Source organism: Mesoplodon densirostris, chromosome 8 (genome assembly GCF_025265405.1).
Source record: "Mesoplodon densirostris isolate mMesDen1 chromosome 8, mMesDen1 primary haplotype, whole genome shotgun sequence".
NCBI lineage: Eukaryota > Metazoa > Chordata > Mammalia > Artiodactyla > Ziphiidae > Mesoplodon > Mesoplodon densirostris.
The window spans coordinates 96,247,650-96,263,914 of NC_082668.1; the positions used below are offsets into that span (position 1 = coordinate 96,247,650).

At 39.2% G+C, this 16,265-nt stretch overlaps 1 protein-coding gene across 17 annotated transcripts in view; it reads left to right on the top strand.

Annotated features, from left to right (window-relative positions):
• OSBPL6 (oxysterol binding protein like 6) overlaps positions 1–16,265 on the top strand; it is a 215,300-nt gene that overhangs the window by 111,185 nt on the left and 87,850 nt on the right. For 13 of the 17 annotated variants that reach the window (XM_060105973.1, XM_060105975.1, XM_060105971.1 and 10 more), the window contains one exon: positions 8,194–8,451. In XM_060105973.1, coding sequence (XP_059961956.1) covers positions 8,350–8,451 — 102 coding nt within the window. In that variant the 5' untranslated portion in view covers positions 8,194–8,349. Of the gene's footprint in view, positions 1–2,293; positions 2,312–8,193; positions 8,452–16,265 lie in introns of those variants that run through there. The other 4 variants (XM_060105974.1, XM_060105981.1, XM_060105980.1 and 1 more) reach the window with 3 other exon arrangements.

A 16,265-nucleotide genomic window follows, 5' to 3' on the forward strand; every position in this document is an offset into this window, starting at 1 on the left:
TATTATTTTGTTGCTGGCATCAATAGAAATGGTAATAATCTTTCACCATTAAGCTTGATGCTGGATTGCTTTGTGTGTGTGTGTGTGTGTGTGTGTGTGTGTGTACAGAACAGCACAAACATGTAAAGGCAGGTGTTCCAATATTTGTTAGGAGTTCATAAATATTTGGGAATGGATATTAAATGGATGGCGTACTTTTTAAGTCAGGATGATTGTAGAATATTCTGACTTTGACTTCTTATTAGCTTTAGTTTATTATGGATTGCAACAATTATCTCATAATTTAGTATCTTCTGTTCCTTGGCTATATACTTTTTATAACCTTATTTCTATATTTATGATTCCTGTTTTCTTACATATTTAAAAATGAAAATATAAGTAAATAAATAAAGTAAAATAGTTAAATTGGTAAATCCAAGAGTAATTATAGTTTCTTTCCTTATATTTATCTTTACTAATTTTATAAGTTTATAAATGTTAATGCATTTGTTTTTATTCTTTTATATTTAGTAATGGAAATGATTAAGACCATGAATTTTCCTTTTATTATAGCTTTAGCTATATTCTACATTTCTAAATGTGTAATATTTTCATTACAGTATTTTGAATGTCCTTCAGTTGCCTTTATCTTTAGTTTTTCACCCTGGAGTTAATTGGAGAATCCACTCTACCGCTCAGAGAGAAAGAGAGGGGAGAGAGGGAGAGGCACAGGATCAAGTGCTTTTGGTTTCTACTTCTGTCTATTTTCAAATATTCTATGATATCAGTTTTATTTTTTCTTCAACCCAAGACATATTTAGGAAAGTGTATTTTTCAAAAATTTTCTAGAATTAACCCCTACTCTCTTCTTCTTTTTCATTAATATTTAATTTATTGAATTGCTTCAGAGAATGTTATCTAAATTCAGCAATTTCAGTAGGATCTATCTTATTTTGATTTGCTTTTTACTAATTTTACCTGATGAAGCCTTTTTAAAATTTGCCAGATAAAGATATTTATTTTTATTGATAAAGATTTCATTTTCCAAGTTGAAGTCTTCCTTATGTTCAGGAATATTTTTAAATGTTATTTCTTTTCTTTTTGCTTATTGTTTTCAGGGTCATTAGTATCTGTAGATCCAGGCTGCATTATCTGTTAACTTTTCCCTGCCCTTCTTTCTGTTTGCAAGCTGATTTCCTCAGCTTTATCTTTCTAATCTGTTTTTTTAATTAGTTTTTTTGTTTGTTTTTTTTTTTTTTTTGGCCACACTGAAAGGCACATGAGATCTTAGTTCCCTGACCAGGGATCGAACCCAGGCCCCCACAGTGAAAGCGCCGAGTCCTAATCACTGGACCGCCAGGGAATTTCCTCTCATTTATTTATTGACTGGATTTTTTTTCTGCAGAATCTTTCTGTCCTTCATTAATATTTTAATTACTGCATTTAAATTATGGTGTCATTATATGTTTCCTTAATTTCCTACCTTTGCCAGTTCCCATTGCATCTGAGCCTGTCTTATCTCTTATTCAGAGACTCCATTTTTCTAAAAAGATGTTGTGAAAGTGTAAAGCAGTTGTGCTCTAAAGCTACCTCTCTTTTTTGCTAGAATTAACACTCCAAATAAACCCTCTATCTATCTCTTTGCACATAATAATTTTCTCTATCCGGGGAATAATTTTTCATAGTGTTTTATACACATACTTTTTAAAATATACTTTGTATAAAAGCTGCTCTTTGTCAAAAGGTTATTTGTGCCAAGTATCCTTGGCTCCCTTTAGCATTCAAATCCTCTTAAAATTCACCTTGAAGGCCTGGGTGATATAGAACATAGGTTTGTCTTAGTCATTTACTTAGTGTAAAGAGCCTTAGGAGTTGTGGGGAGGGATTAGAGTCTCAGTTGGTCACAATCAGAGAACTTGTCTCTGTATACACTTTCCTCCTTAGTTTTGCAAACGACTCCACCAGAGGCCAGCTTGGGGATTGGAGGCTGTATTTTGAGGGTGCACTGGGACATGTCCATGATGCTTGTCCAAAGGCAAGATTGAGGAAAGCAACAAAGGGCAATCAAGGTACCTGTGGACTTGCCATGCCAGAGCTGTGCCTCCATGGCCTCTGAAAGCTATTAATCTGTGGCCACCCTTTTCCCTGTGCCTCTTGCCACCTGTCTTTCCAGTTTTGAGGAAACTGGCAGAGCTTCCCAGACTTTCTTCCTATAACACCACTTCACTGTCTTGAGAAGGGGAGTCATATGCTGGTTTCATACATCCTGGTTTGGTCCCGAATGAAGTGATTCCTTAGACTTTATGGCATGCGGTGTCCACTGTTCCCTAGAGTAAGTGCTAATGGTCTTTTTTTTTTTTTTTTAATCCTTTTAGTCACTGCTGTTTAGTCATTTTCTAGGAATATCCTTATCAGATCTTACACTGCCATCTTTCCTGGCAGTCTCCAGCTTACCTTCTTGAAATCAGTCCTTAATTTTCTTTTTCTCATCTGTGGCTTAATGACTTTAGAAATAAAAAAGATTTCCTACCCTTTCTATTTAAGGAAAAAAAACTTTACTATATAATGACATTGTAATGACTATAATATATAATGACAATAGGCATTTGTTGTTCTGGTGATGATCTTGATAGAAAACCAGTTTATTCCACCTAGCAGTACAAAGACATTTGCGTTTGTAAGGTCAGTTGATAGGAATGTCCTGCTCCAGGTGACTGGTGTCTAGGATTATCTAATGTGGCTCCTCCTAATTCTCTGTAAATAAGTGATGCAAATACTGGAAAAGGCAAACTATCACTAACCTGAACACTGACGTAAAACAGAATCTAATGTCAAAACTGTGGAGGACTAGGGCTTCCCTGGTGGCGCAGTGGTTGAGAGTCCGCCTGCCGATGCAGGGGACACGGGTTCGTGCCCCAGTCTGGGAAGATCCCACGTGCCGCGGAGCGGCTGGGCCCGTGAGCCATGGCTGCTGAGCCTGTGTGTCCGGAGCCTGTGCTCCGCAGCGGGAGAGGCCACAACAGTGAGAAGCCCGCGTACAGCAAAAAACAAAACAAAACAAAATAGAAAAAAAAAAAACAGTGGAGGACTAGACCCCAATTCTATGATATCTCAAATTGAGGAAAGTCTAGCCAGGTCCTGTTTATGACAAACCTCAGCTGCACTTGAGGAGAAGGAGACTGCTTGAAAAGGGCAAAAAAAGGCTTTGCTTTTCTGAGTCTGTCCTCGTACTTAGAGGTCTCAGTTGGCCCCAAACAGAAAAAGTCATAGCGGCTCCTCGCTATTGCTCTAGAATCCTAAGCGTGATTCTGCAAAACTCCAGATTAAATCACCAAGTTGAGATGAAGGCTGAGAGGAGAAATTTTTGATTTTGGCGGGGGGGGAGGGGGAAGGGAGGCTTATATTGCAAGTGAAGACTCGAAAGATACCATTTTACTCTTGACTTTGTCACTTACAGACTCCAGGTTCCAGCATGATTTAGAGAGACTTAAAGGAGAACATTAATAGAACTTTAAAGGGGGAATTTGTATCTTCCAAATTAATGGGAAATATAAAAGTCAATTAAAACCATGTAAAAAATCAGTATTATAAGGAAAGGCAGATTATATAGGAAAAACCATCACCCATTAAAGGAAGCAAAGAAGAACCAAAAAATAGAAAGTGTAAAATGGTATGGCAGGGGTAAGGCCAACTATTAGTGAAACAGTAAATGGAAATGGGGAAAACTTTACTAAAATTAGATTTGTTTTGTTTTGTTTTTTTGCGTTACACGGGCCTCTCACTGTTGTGGCCTCTCCCGTTGCAGAGCACAGCCTCCGGACGCGCAGGCTCAGCAGCCATGGCTCACGGGCCCAGCCACTCCGTGGCATGTGGGATCTTCCCAGACCAGCGCATGAACCCGTGTCCCCTGCATTGGCAGGTGGACTCTCAACCACTGTGCCACCAGGGAAGCCCTAAAATTAGATTTTTTAAAAACAACCCAACATGATCATTACTAGAATAACACATAATACAAAAGAATAGAAATAGAAAGTTTAAATGTAAAAGCATGGACAAATTTCATTAATTACAACAGAAAGAAAGCAGATGATATCAAATAAAGCAAAACAGTGAAGTAAACAAAGCAGGTCATTTTATAATAAAAGTGAATAATCATAATGAACTCTTCTGTGATAAATCTCATTGTTTCAGAATAAACTGAATACAATCTAATTGTCCCACTAGAAGAATGGTCAAATGTATTGTGTTACATCTGTGTGGTGGCCTTATATATAGTGATTAAGAATGGTGATACTAAAGTTTTTTTGTTCACAAGGAAGGCTGTTACCAATGTATTGTTGATTGAAAAAAGCATATTGCAGAGAGTACGGACATTATTCTTCTACTTTGGTTAAAGTATAACCAAAATGTTAACCAGGATTATTTCTAGGTGATGAAACTAGAGTCAATTTAAATATTTTCATCTGTACTTTTAATCTTTTCCTGTGGTAAATGTAGTACATCATATTATTGTGCCCAAGTAATCACTACCTCTTCCTCTGGGAGGATTATACTTTCATGCCTCATGGACTTCAATTTGCCCATGTGACTTGCTTTGGCCAATAAAGCGTGAGTGTAAGTGGCATGTGCCGCCTACAAGCAAAAGCTCTAAGAACTGTCGAGTGGTCCTGCCATGGCTCTTTTCCTCTTTCACATGGGGGTTTCTCCTTTGGCCTGGAATGAAGAGGATATAGAGCAGGGCAGCAGCCGACCTCCAAAGGACATGTAAATGGGTAAGAAATAAACCTTTCTTGTAAGCCCTTGAGATTCTGGAGTTGTGTGTTACCACATCACAACTTAGCCCAGGCTAAGTAGTCCCCAGTTTCAGATGTTTTTCTGAACACACACAATGTACGATGCCTGTAAACAACAAGTTGTAGAAGTCTTTCCTGCCACTTGTTGCTTTAGTTAGGTCCCTAGGTCATAAATCTGAATTTTATGTCACTCAGTGTAAATGCAAATGTTACAGTACTTAGAAACAATTGTAGTGATCCCACTGATGTGAAGGAGGAATGAAACAGGGAAATTAGATGTTAGGCTCTCATATTCAGCCACAATACTTTTCTCATTGAGTAGAGGAATTATGTTGGTGTTGACATTAAAATCTATGTCTAAAATAGGTTTAGAATTTTGTTTCAGCGATTTCTGAAAATGTGCTTTGACAGAGATGAAATAAGTCTTTTTTAAAATGTCACAGCAATTCTTACATTCTAGGAATAATGAATAAATAGTTGCAACCTACTAACAGAGTTTAGACTTACTTTTGTAATGCATTTTGAAATAGAGCAGTGATCAGACACTTGATTTATAATCAAATTGGAATGATCTTTAAAGGTCATTTCATTCAACCTTATATTAGGTACCCGAAACTCTTTTTGTTAAAAGAGATTTTAAAAAATAATAGAAACAAAAACAGTAACCTCAAAAACAACTCTTGGAATGAATTAAATTCTCTCACCTTTTCCACATTTCTGATATTATTTAATATATTCATAATTATAATTCAGCCAAAATGCTGCCCTTTCTTCAAAGACAGATTGCCCTGAAAATATCATTTTAAATTAAAACCAAGGTGTTAGCATTGATGTTAATGAGGAAAGTGCAGGTGGATGCTGTTAGGGAAAAGAAAAAGTACATCAGAAGAAATGTTGGCCCTTGATGTAGCTTGGATTAAATTTACTTCCAAATGGATGAGAGTTTGATGAGTTTGGTTGTCTCAGCCTCATCCCTTGGGGCACTTGAGCACGTCACAGAACTTCCATACTTTTAGCTCAAGTATCAGCATATACTTGTAAAGCATCTTGGACCAGAAAGCAAAGTACTTCATCACATCAAGAATTTGAGCAGTGTTCTTGCTTTCTGTTTGCTGGCACCAGAGTTTGGCTTGAGAAACTTTACTTACGCTTATTAGACTACCTTCATAAAACAGAAGGATTAGCTGACCACCTAGCAAGTGTCAGCTTATTACTGTCTCTTGCCAGTACTAAACAAAACCTGATCTCAAGCCAAAGAAAGAGCTCCACAGCTCTTTACATTTCTATTAGCCCAAACACTAGTTTTGTTTCAAGAGCAAGTCTTCGAATTTGGGAGTAAGTAGCTTTTATTTTTCCTGTGGTGACAGGTGATGTCAAAATCTTATGAAAGGAGCACAAGTTCTATTCACTAGAAAGTCCCAAGTTTTTCCAATTTATAGTCATTTGCCTTTTAATTATTGGGATTGTTCTTTCGAATATTCTCTATAACGTATTAACCATTAAAATCCTGATTATATTCAGGGTCACATACTCCGTTAACATAATGTTGCAGATTTTAAAAATATAACTATAGGCCTGTATAAAATTTAATTTGCTTGCACTTGCAGAGTTTACATGATCTATACATAAGTCATTCGATACATTTGTACTGTTAACATACTCTATTAAACATTTGTCTCCAGCCTAAATTCCTCAGAGCTCCAAACCCACCTTTCCATGTGTTTGTCCCCACTTGAATGCCTCCTTTGTACCTTAAAGTTAACACGTCTGAAACCATATTCATGACCTGCTGTCAGTAGTGGATTTCCTTTGGCCAGCCCTCGCTAGGAATACCAGAAACCTGGGAACCATCCTCAACACCGCTTTTCCTCCTCCATATCTACTCACAACTGACAGGACTAGCTGCTGAGTTTCTTGCCGCCTCTCTAGTTCACTATCTCTTGTTTCCTGATCAGGCCTCCCTCATCTTCTTTACTTCCCCAGTTTGGTTCTCCTCATGGCTGCCAAAGTGATCTTTTAAACACACAAATCTGGTTATACCTCACCTCTTTATGGCCTCCTATGCTCATGATAAAAGTCAAAATGCTCAACATGGACTACAAGGCCCTGTAGAAATTGACCTGTGCCTTTCTTTGACCATCATGGCACTGTCTCTGTGTGCTCTGATCATATTGACCAGCATGAATTCCTTGATCACACCCAGCTGGACAACCAGACACCTGGTTAACTCTTTCGTATCCTTCAGATCTCAGCTCAAACCCGCTCGCACAGGGATACCTCTGACCTCCAGACCTAGTGAGTTGCCCTCGCCATGTGTCCTCCTAATACTCCATGCATCTTCATCCTTTTTTGATTTTTTTCATTGACTGTCTCTCCCTCTGGACGGAAAAGTTTAGGTCTCACTTTTCTTTGGCCTAAAGATTGATTTCTCTTCATCACCAGCAGCTTTCTTTTCTAATTTGTGCTAAAGTACTTACCCAAGGGTTCTATGCTTCCTTCAAGGTATTATGATTAAGATTGGGCCTGGAACTTAGCCTTCCACCTTCTTAGAAGAGGACAAGTTCACTTTAGTTGTCAGTGTTTTGGGACACAGATTGTTTGTTGTGTATGCTTTTCATCTTACACTATCATGCTTACCTTCAAAAAAAATGTTTTTCTAGCAACTCTGTGTTGCCAATTGAACAATGCTTCTCTTGGGGACAAGCTTTTAGCCCTATTAGTTACAATGCAGACTTTCCTTATATGAATCCAAATGAAAAATGAAATGGTTCTTGGCTGTGGATAAGTGAAGCAACTCCATCATTACCCCAGTCCCGGGACATGCCTGTCAGTCTGTAGATACTTGGGAGCCTGCTGGTTGCTGCGAGTCATATGTAGGTATGCTGTGGTCTTGAAGTACAGATAACAGTACATATGTGTATTCCTTGATCCTTCCCAAATGCTGGATCATATGATGCATAAAGTACATCAGCTCTTTTGCCTTTTGTCACTGACTGCTTTTTGTCAGATTTAACCATCACATGCATGACATGACTGAACTAAGCTGATGACAAACATGGATGGAGCTCTTATTATAATCCACTGAGCAGGGGCAATTAAATTTCAAGGGAAGAAACTGATATACTTTGGCATGAGGGTCCAGAACATAGCATTGTAATCTGCTTTAAAATAACAACAATACAAGGGAAGAATATCACTTTAATGTGTGGTTTCTTCCTGTTTTCCATGTTGACAAACTTTTGTTACATACTAATGCTTTTATCCTCTACCTTAAAATCTAGAAGAAGAAATAGTATTTTGTAATGTGTCAGAGTTCTTCCTCTCACCTTTTAGTACTGTTGCCTAGAAAAAATGATTTTTAATTTAATGATTTTTAAATCATTCACATGAGGTTTTTTTTGTTTGTTCATTTTGCTTTTAGGTGTTTTGGACACCCTCAATATTTGCCTCATCTTTTCTAGTCAAACCTGATTCATGAAATGGACTAAAGCTGAAAAATCATCTGCTTCTTTGTCTGTGAATTTGAGACACGATTGGGATGGTCTTCAGTGCATACAACTAGATTCAAACTGCAGCTATGAGTTCAGATGAGAAGGGCATATCCCCTGCTCATAGAACATCCACCCCCACCCATAGAAGTGCCTCCTCTTCGGCATCCTCTCAAAGGGACAGTAGGCAGGTAAGATAACAGTGTAAAGTGCATTTTGTTATGTTATGCAACTATAGTACCATTAGGGTGTGATGGGATTGCTAATTAAGTCTGAAATTTTTGCTGTGAAGATTTTTATTCCACAGGAAAACTCGCTGTTTGCTGTAGATCTACGTGATGATGTCGTGAAGATCCTGCTCTTGCTTTTCTGTGATTTAGAATCCTTTTTCAGAGTACAAACTACAGGAAGGGTAGCTAAGTGAAGCCCTGCAGTGTTCTCCTCACATCTGTACTTGGAGGCAAGAGGCAGCTTCTGGAACATGAATGTTCTGTTCTTCCCTCCTCATTCCTGGAGGTGGAAAGGGATCTGAACAGTCTTCTTCCTCCAAGTTTCTCACTGGTCTGCCAAGCCCTAACTTCTGTTTGGAGTTTCATGGAATCTGGTAACAGGCAGATTCAGGAATCAGGTTACAAATAAAAAAGTAGAATCAGGGAATTAAGGGAATTAAAATCAATAGACAAAATAAATTATTGGTGCTTAATTATCCCATTGAGCCCATTCTTTAAATTATTTTTGTTTACACAGTTACTTTATTACTACTTCAGTGCCTATTCTACAGACAGGGTTGTATGGGGATTAGGCATATGAATTCTCTTCATTGTCAAAACAGGTGATTGTTTTGCCCAGCACTTGTCTGAATATTATCATTTGCCATTATAATATTGAGAAGAATTTCTTGTGTAACTGGAAATGCACAATAAGCAGAGGTTAACTTTTTATGAAAACTTTCCTTTTGTGGGATATTCAATTACTGAACATTCTTGAAGAGTTTTTTCCCCCCATTTTATTTTATTTTATTTATTTATTTTTTAACATCTTTATTGGAGTATAATTGCTTTACAGTGGTGTGTTAGTTTCTGCTGTACAGCAAAGTGAGTCAGTTATATATATACATATATCCCCACATCCCCTCCCTCTTGCATCTCCATCCCACCCTCCCTATCCCAGCCCTCTAGGTGGTCACAAAGCACCGAGCTGATCTCCCTGTGCTATGCGGCTGCTTCCCACTAGCTATCTGTTTTACAATTGGTAGTGTATATATGTCCATGCCACTCTCTCACTTCATCCCAGCTTACCTTACCCTTCCCCCCGCCATGTCCTCAAGTCCATTCTCTACATCTGCATCTTTATTCCCGTCCTGCCCCTAGGTTCGTCAGAACCATTTTTTTTTTTTGGATTCCATATATGTGTTAGCATCCGGTACTTGTTTTTCTCTTTCTGACTTACTTCACTCTGTATGATAGACTCTAGGTCCATCCACCTCACTACAGATAACTCAATTTCGTTTCTTTTTATGGCTGAGTAATATTCCATTGTATATATATGCCACATCTTCTTTATCCATTCATCTGATGATGGACACTTAGGTTGTTTCCATCTCCGGGCTATTGTAAATAGTGCTGCAGTGAACATTGTGGTACATGTCTCTTTTTGAATTATTGTTATCTCAGGGTATATGCCCAGTAGTGGGATTGCTGGGTCGTATGGTAGTTCTATTTTTAGTTTTTTAAATAACCTCTATATTGTCCTCCATAGTGGCTATATCAATTTACATTCCCACCAGCAGTGCAAGAGGGTTCCCTTTTCTCCACACCCTCTCCAGCATTTACTGTTTGTAGATTTTTTGATGATGGCTATTCTGACCAGTGTGAGGTGATACCTTGTACTTTTGATTTGCATTTCCCTAATGATTAGTAATTTTGAGCATCCTTTCATGTGTTTGTTGGCAATCTGTATATCTTCTTTGGAGAAATGTCTATTTAGGTCTTCTGCCCATTTTTGGATTGGTTTGTTTATTTGTTTCTTGGGTTTTTTTTTGCTGTACGCGGGCCTCTCACTCTTGTGGCCTCTCCCATTGCGGAGCACAGGCTCCGGACACGCAGGCTCAGCGGCCATGGCTCACGGGCCCAGCCGCTCTGCGGCTTGTGGGATCCTCCCAGACCGGGGCACGAACCCGTGTCCCCTGCCTCGGCAGGCGGACTCTCAATCACTGCGCCACCAGGGAAGCCCTTGTTTCTTTTTTTTGATATTGAGCTGCATGAGTTGCTTTTATATTTTACAGGTTAATCCTTTGTCAATTGCTTCGTTTGCAAATATTTTCTCCCATCCTAAGGGTTGTCTTTTTGTCTTGTTTATGGTTTCCTTTGCTGTGCTAAGCTTTTAAGTTTCATTAGGTTCCATTTCTTTATTTTTGTTTTTATTTCCATTTCTCTAGGAGGTGGGTCAAAAGGATCTTGCTGCGATTTAAGTCATAGAGTGTTCTGCCTATGTTTTCCTCTAAGAGTTTTATAGTGCCTGGCCTTACATTTAGGTCTTTAATCCATTTTGAGTTTATTTGTGTGTATGGTGTTAGGGAGTGTTCTAATTTCATTCTTTTTGATATAGCTGTCCAGTTTTCACAGCACCACTTATTGAAGGGGCTGTCTTTTCTCCATTGTATATTCTTGCCTCCTTTATCAAACAAAAAGTGACCATATGTGCATGGGTTTATCTCTGGGATTTCTCTCCTGTTCCATTGATCTATATTTCTGTTTTTGTGCCCATACCATACTGTCTTGATTACTATAGCTTTGTAGTAGAGTTGGAAGTCAGGAAGCCTGATTCCTCCAGCTCTGTTTTTCTTTCTCAAGATGCTTTGGCTATTCGGGGTCTTCTGTGTTTCCATACAAATTGTGAAATTTTTTGTTCTAATTCTGTGAAAAATGCCATTGGTAGTTTCACGGGGATTGCATTGAATCTGTAGATTGCTTTGGATAGTATAGTCATTTTCACAATGTTGATTCTTCTAATCTAAGAACATGGTATATCTCTCCATCAGTTTGTATCATCTTTAATTTCTTTAATGAGTGTCTTATAGTTTTCTGCATAGAGGTCTTTTGTCTCCTTAGGCAGGTTTATTCCTAGGTATTTTATTCTTTTTGTTGCAGTGGTAAATGGGAGTGTTTCCTTAATTTCTCTTTCAGATTTTTCACCATTAGTATATAGGAATGCAAGAGATTTCTGTGCATTAAAGTTGTATCCTTCTACTTTACCAGATTCATTGATTAGCTCTAGTAGTTTTCTGCTGGTATCTTTAGGATTTTTTGTGTATAGTATCATGTCATCTGCAAACAATGACAGTTTTACTTCTTCTTTTCTGATTTGTATTCCTTTTATTTCTTTTTCTTCTCTGATTGCAGTGGCTAAAACTTCCAAAAATATGTTGAATAATAGCGGTGAGAGTGGGCAACCTTGTCTTGTTCCTGATCTTAGAGAAAATGGTTTCAGATTTTCACCATTGAAAATGATGTTGGCTGTGGGTTTGTCATACAGGGCATTTATTATGTTGACTTAGTTTCCCTCTATGCCTACTTTCTGGAGAGTTTTTATCATAAATGGGTGTTGAATTTTGTCAAAAGCTTTTTCTGTGTCTGTTGAGATTATCGTATGGTTTTTATCCTTCAGTTTGTTAATACGGTGTATCACATTGATTGATTTGCGTATCCTTGCATTCCTGGGATAAACCCCACTTGATCATGGTGTATGATCCTTTTAATGTGCTGTTGGATTCTGTTTGCTGCTATTTTGTTGAGGATTTTTGCGTCTGTGTTCATCAGTGATAGTGACCTATAGTTTTCTTTCTTTGTGACATCTTTGTCTGGTTTTGGTATCAGCGTGACGGTGGCCTCGTAGAATGAGTTTGGGAGTGTTCCTCCCTCTGCTAGATTTTTGAAGAGTTTGAGAAGGATAGGTGTCATCTGTTCTCTAAATGTTTGATAGAATTCGCCTCTGAAGCTATCTGGTCCTGGACTTTTGTTTGTTCGGAAGATTTTAAATCACAGTTTCAATTTCAGTGCTTGTGATTGGGCTGTTTATATTTGCTATTTCTTCCTGGTTCAGTGTCGAAAGGTTGTGATTTTCTAAGAATTTGTCCATTTCTTCCAGGTTGTCCTTTTTATTGGCATATAGTTGCTTGTAGTAATCTCTCATGATACTTTGTTTTTCTGCAGTGTCAGTTGTAACTTCTCCTTTTTCATTTCTAATTTTATTGATTTGAGTCCTCTCCCTCATTTTCTTGATGAGTCTGACTAATGGTTTATCAATTTGGTTATCTTCTCAAAGAACCAGCTGTTGCTTTTATTGATCTTTGCTATTGTTTCCTTCATTTCTTTTTCATTTATTTCTGATCTGATCTTTATGATTTCTTTCCTTCTGCTAACTCTGGGTTTTTTTCCTTCTTCTTTCTCTAATTGCTTTAGGTGTAAGGTTAGGTTGTTTATTTGAGATGCTTCTTGAGGTAGAATTTTATTGCTATAAACTTCCCTCTTAGAATTGCTTTTGCTGCAGCCCATAGGTTTTGGGCCATTGTGTTTTCATTGTCATTTGTTTGTAGGTATTTTTTGATTTCCTCTTGGATTTCTTCAGTGATCTCTTGATTATTTAGTAGCGTATTGTTTAGCTTCCATGTCTTTGCATTTTTTACAGTTTTTTTCCTGTAATTGATATCTAGTTTCATAGCATGTGATCAGAAAAGATGCTTGATATGATTTCAGTTTTCTTAAATTTACCAAGGCTTGATTTGTGACCCAGGATATGATCTATCCTGGAGAATGTTCTATAAGCACTTGAGAAGAAAGTGTTTTCTGTTGTTTTTGGATGGAATGTCCTATAAATATCAATTAAGTCCATCTTGTTCAATGTGTCATTTAAAGCTTGTGTTTCCTTATTTTCATTTTGGATGATCTGTCCCTTGGTGAAAGTGGGGTGTTAAAGTCCCCTACTATTATTGTGTTACTGTCGATTTCCCCTTTTATGGCTGTAGCATTTGCCTTATGTATTGAGGTGCTCCTATGTTGGGTGCATAAATATTTACAATTGTTATATCTTCTTCTTGGATTGATCCTTTAATCATTATGTAGTGTCCTTCTTTGTCTCTTGTAATAGTCTTTAAAGTCTATTTTGTCTGATATGAGAATTGCTACTCCAGTTTTCTTTTGATTTCCATTTGCATGGAATATCTTTTTCCATCCCCTCATTTTCAGTCTGTATATGTCCCTAGGTCTGAATTGGGTCTCTTGTAGACAGCTTATGTCTGGGTATTGTTTTTGTATCCATTCAGCCAGTCTGTGTCTTTTGGTTGGAGCATTTAATCCATTTACATTTAAGGTAATTATTGATATGTTACCATTTTCTGAATTGTTTTGCGTTTGTTTTCGTAGGTCTTTTCCTTCTCTTGAGTTTCCTGCCTAGAGAAGTTCCTTTAGCATTTGTTGTAAAGCTGGTTTGGTGGTGCTGAATTCTCTTAGTTTTTGCTTGTCTGTAAAGCTTTTAATTTCTCCATGGAATCTGAAAGAGATCCTTGCTGGGTAGAGTATTCTTGGTTGTAGGTTTTTCCCTTTCATCACTTTCAATATGTCCTGCCACTCCCTTCTGGCTTGCAGAGTTTCTGCTGAAAGATCAGCTGTTAACCTTATGGGGATTCCCTTCTATGTTATTTGTTGCTTTTCCTTTACTGCTTTTAATATTTTGTCTTTGTATTTAAGTTTTGATAGTTTGATTAGTATGTGCCTTGGCATGTTTCTCGTTGGATTTATCCTGTATGGGACTCTCTGTGCTTCCTGGACTTGATTGACTCTTTCCTTTCCCATATTAGGGAAGTTTTCAACTATAATCTCTTCCAATATTTTCTCGGTCCCTTTTTTCTTCTCCTCTTCTTCTGGGACCCCTGTAATTCGAATGTTGGTACATTTAATGTTGTCCCAGAGTTCTCTGAGACTGTCCCAATTCTTTTCATTCATTTTTCTTTATTCTGCTCTGTGGTAGTTATTTCCACTATTTTATCTTCCAGGTCACTTATCCGTTCTTCTGCCTCAGTTATTCTGCTATTGATTCCTTGTAGAGAATTATTAATTTCATTTATTGTGTTGTTCATCATAGTTTGTTTGCTCTTTAGTTCTTCTAGGTCCTTGTTAAATGGTTCTCGTATTTTCTCCATTCTGGTTCCAAGATTTTGGATCATCTTTACTATCATTACTCTGAATTCTTTTTCAGGTAGACTGCCTATTTCCCCTTCATTTGTTTGGTCTGGTGGGTTTTTACCTTGCTCCTTCATCTGCTGCATATTTCTCTGTCTTCTCATTTTGTTTAACTTACTGGGTTTGGGGTCTCCTTTTCGCAGCCTGCACGTTCATAGTTCCCGTTGTTTTTGGTGTCTACCCCCACTGGGTAAGGTTGGTTCAGTGGCTTGCATAGGCTTCCTAGTGGAGGGGACTGGTGCCTGTGTTCTGGTGGGTGGGGCTGGATCTTGTCTTTATGGTGTGTGGGGCCACGTCCAGTGGTGTGTTTTGGGGTGTCTGTGAACTTAGTATGATTTTAGGCAGCCTCTCTGCTAATGGGTGGGGTTGTATTCCTATCTTGCTAGTTGTTTGGCATGGGACGTCCATTACTGGAGCTTGCTGGCCGTTGGGTGGAGCTGGGTCTTAGTGCTGAGACAGAGATCTGTGGGAGAGCTCTCGCGGATTGACATTATGTGGGGCTGGGAGGTCTCTGTTGGTCCAATGTTCTGAACTTGGCTTTCCCACCTCAGAGGCTCAGGCTTGACACCAGACCGGAGCATCAACACCCTGTCAGCCACACAGCTTAGAAGAAAAGGGAGAAAAAAAAGAAAAATAAATAAAAAATAAAAAAATAAAATTATTAAAAGAAAAAAATTGAAAAAGAATTTAAAAAAAGAAGAGAGCAACCAAACCAATAAACAAATCCACTAATGATAACAAGTGCTAAAAACTATACTAAGGTAAACGTAAAAGTAAGAAAAAAATCAGTCACAGATAGCAAACCCCAAGTCTACAGTTGCTCCCAAAGTCCACCGCCTCAGTTTTGGGATGATTTGTGCTCTGTTCAGATATTCCACAAATGTAGGTACATCAAGTTGACTGTGGAGATTTAATCTGCTGCTCCTGAGGCTGCTGGGAGAGATTTCCCTTTCTCTGCTTTGTTCGCAGAACTCCTGGGGTTCAGTTTTGGATTTGGCCCCGCCTCTGCGTGTAGGTCGCCTGAGGGCATCTGTTCCCACTCAGACAGGACGGGGTTAAAGGAGCAGTTGATTAGGGGCTCTGGCTCACTTAGGCCAGTGGAAGGGAGGGGTATGGAATGCGGGGCAAGCCTGCAGCGGCAGAGGCCAGCATGATGTTGCAGCAGCCTGAGGTGTGCCACGTATTCTACTGGGGAAATTGTCCCGGATCACAGGACCCTGGCAGTGGTGGGCTACACAGGCTCCCTGGAGGGGAGGTGTGGAGAGTGACCTGTGCTTGCACACAGGCTTCTTGGTGGCTGTAGCAGCAGCATTAGTGTTTCATGCCCGTCTCTGATGTCCGAGCTGATAACCGTAGCTTGCGCCCATCTCTGGAGCTCGTGTAGGCGGCACTCTGCCTTCTGTGGGCAAACAGGGAGGGAATCCCCTCTCCTTGTGCACCCTGAAACAATGGCCTTTTGTCTCTTAGGCAGGTCCAGACTTTTTCCTGGACTCCCTCCTGGCTGGCTGTGGTGCACTAGCCCCCTTCAGGCTGTGTTCACTCAGCCAACCCCAGTCCTCTCCCTGGGATCCGACCTCCGAAGCCCGAGCCTCAGCTCCCAGCCCCTACCTGTCCCGGCGGGTGAGCAAACTAGCCTCTCGGGCTGGTGAGTGCTGGTTGGCACCGATCCTCTGTGCGGGAATCTCTCCACTTTGCCCTCTGCACCCGTTACTGCACTCTCCTCCGTGGCTCCGAAGCTTCCCCCAACCTACCCCTGGTCTCCACCAGTG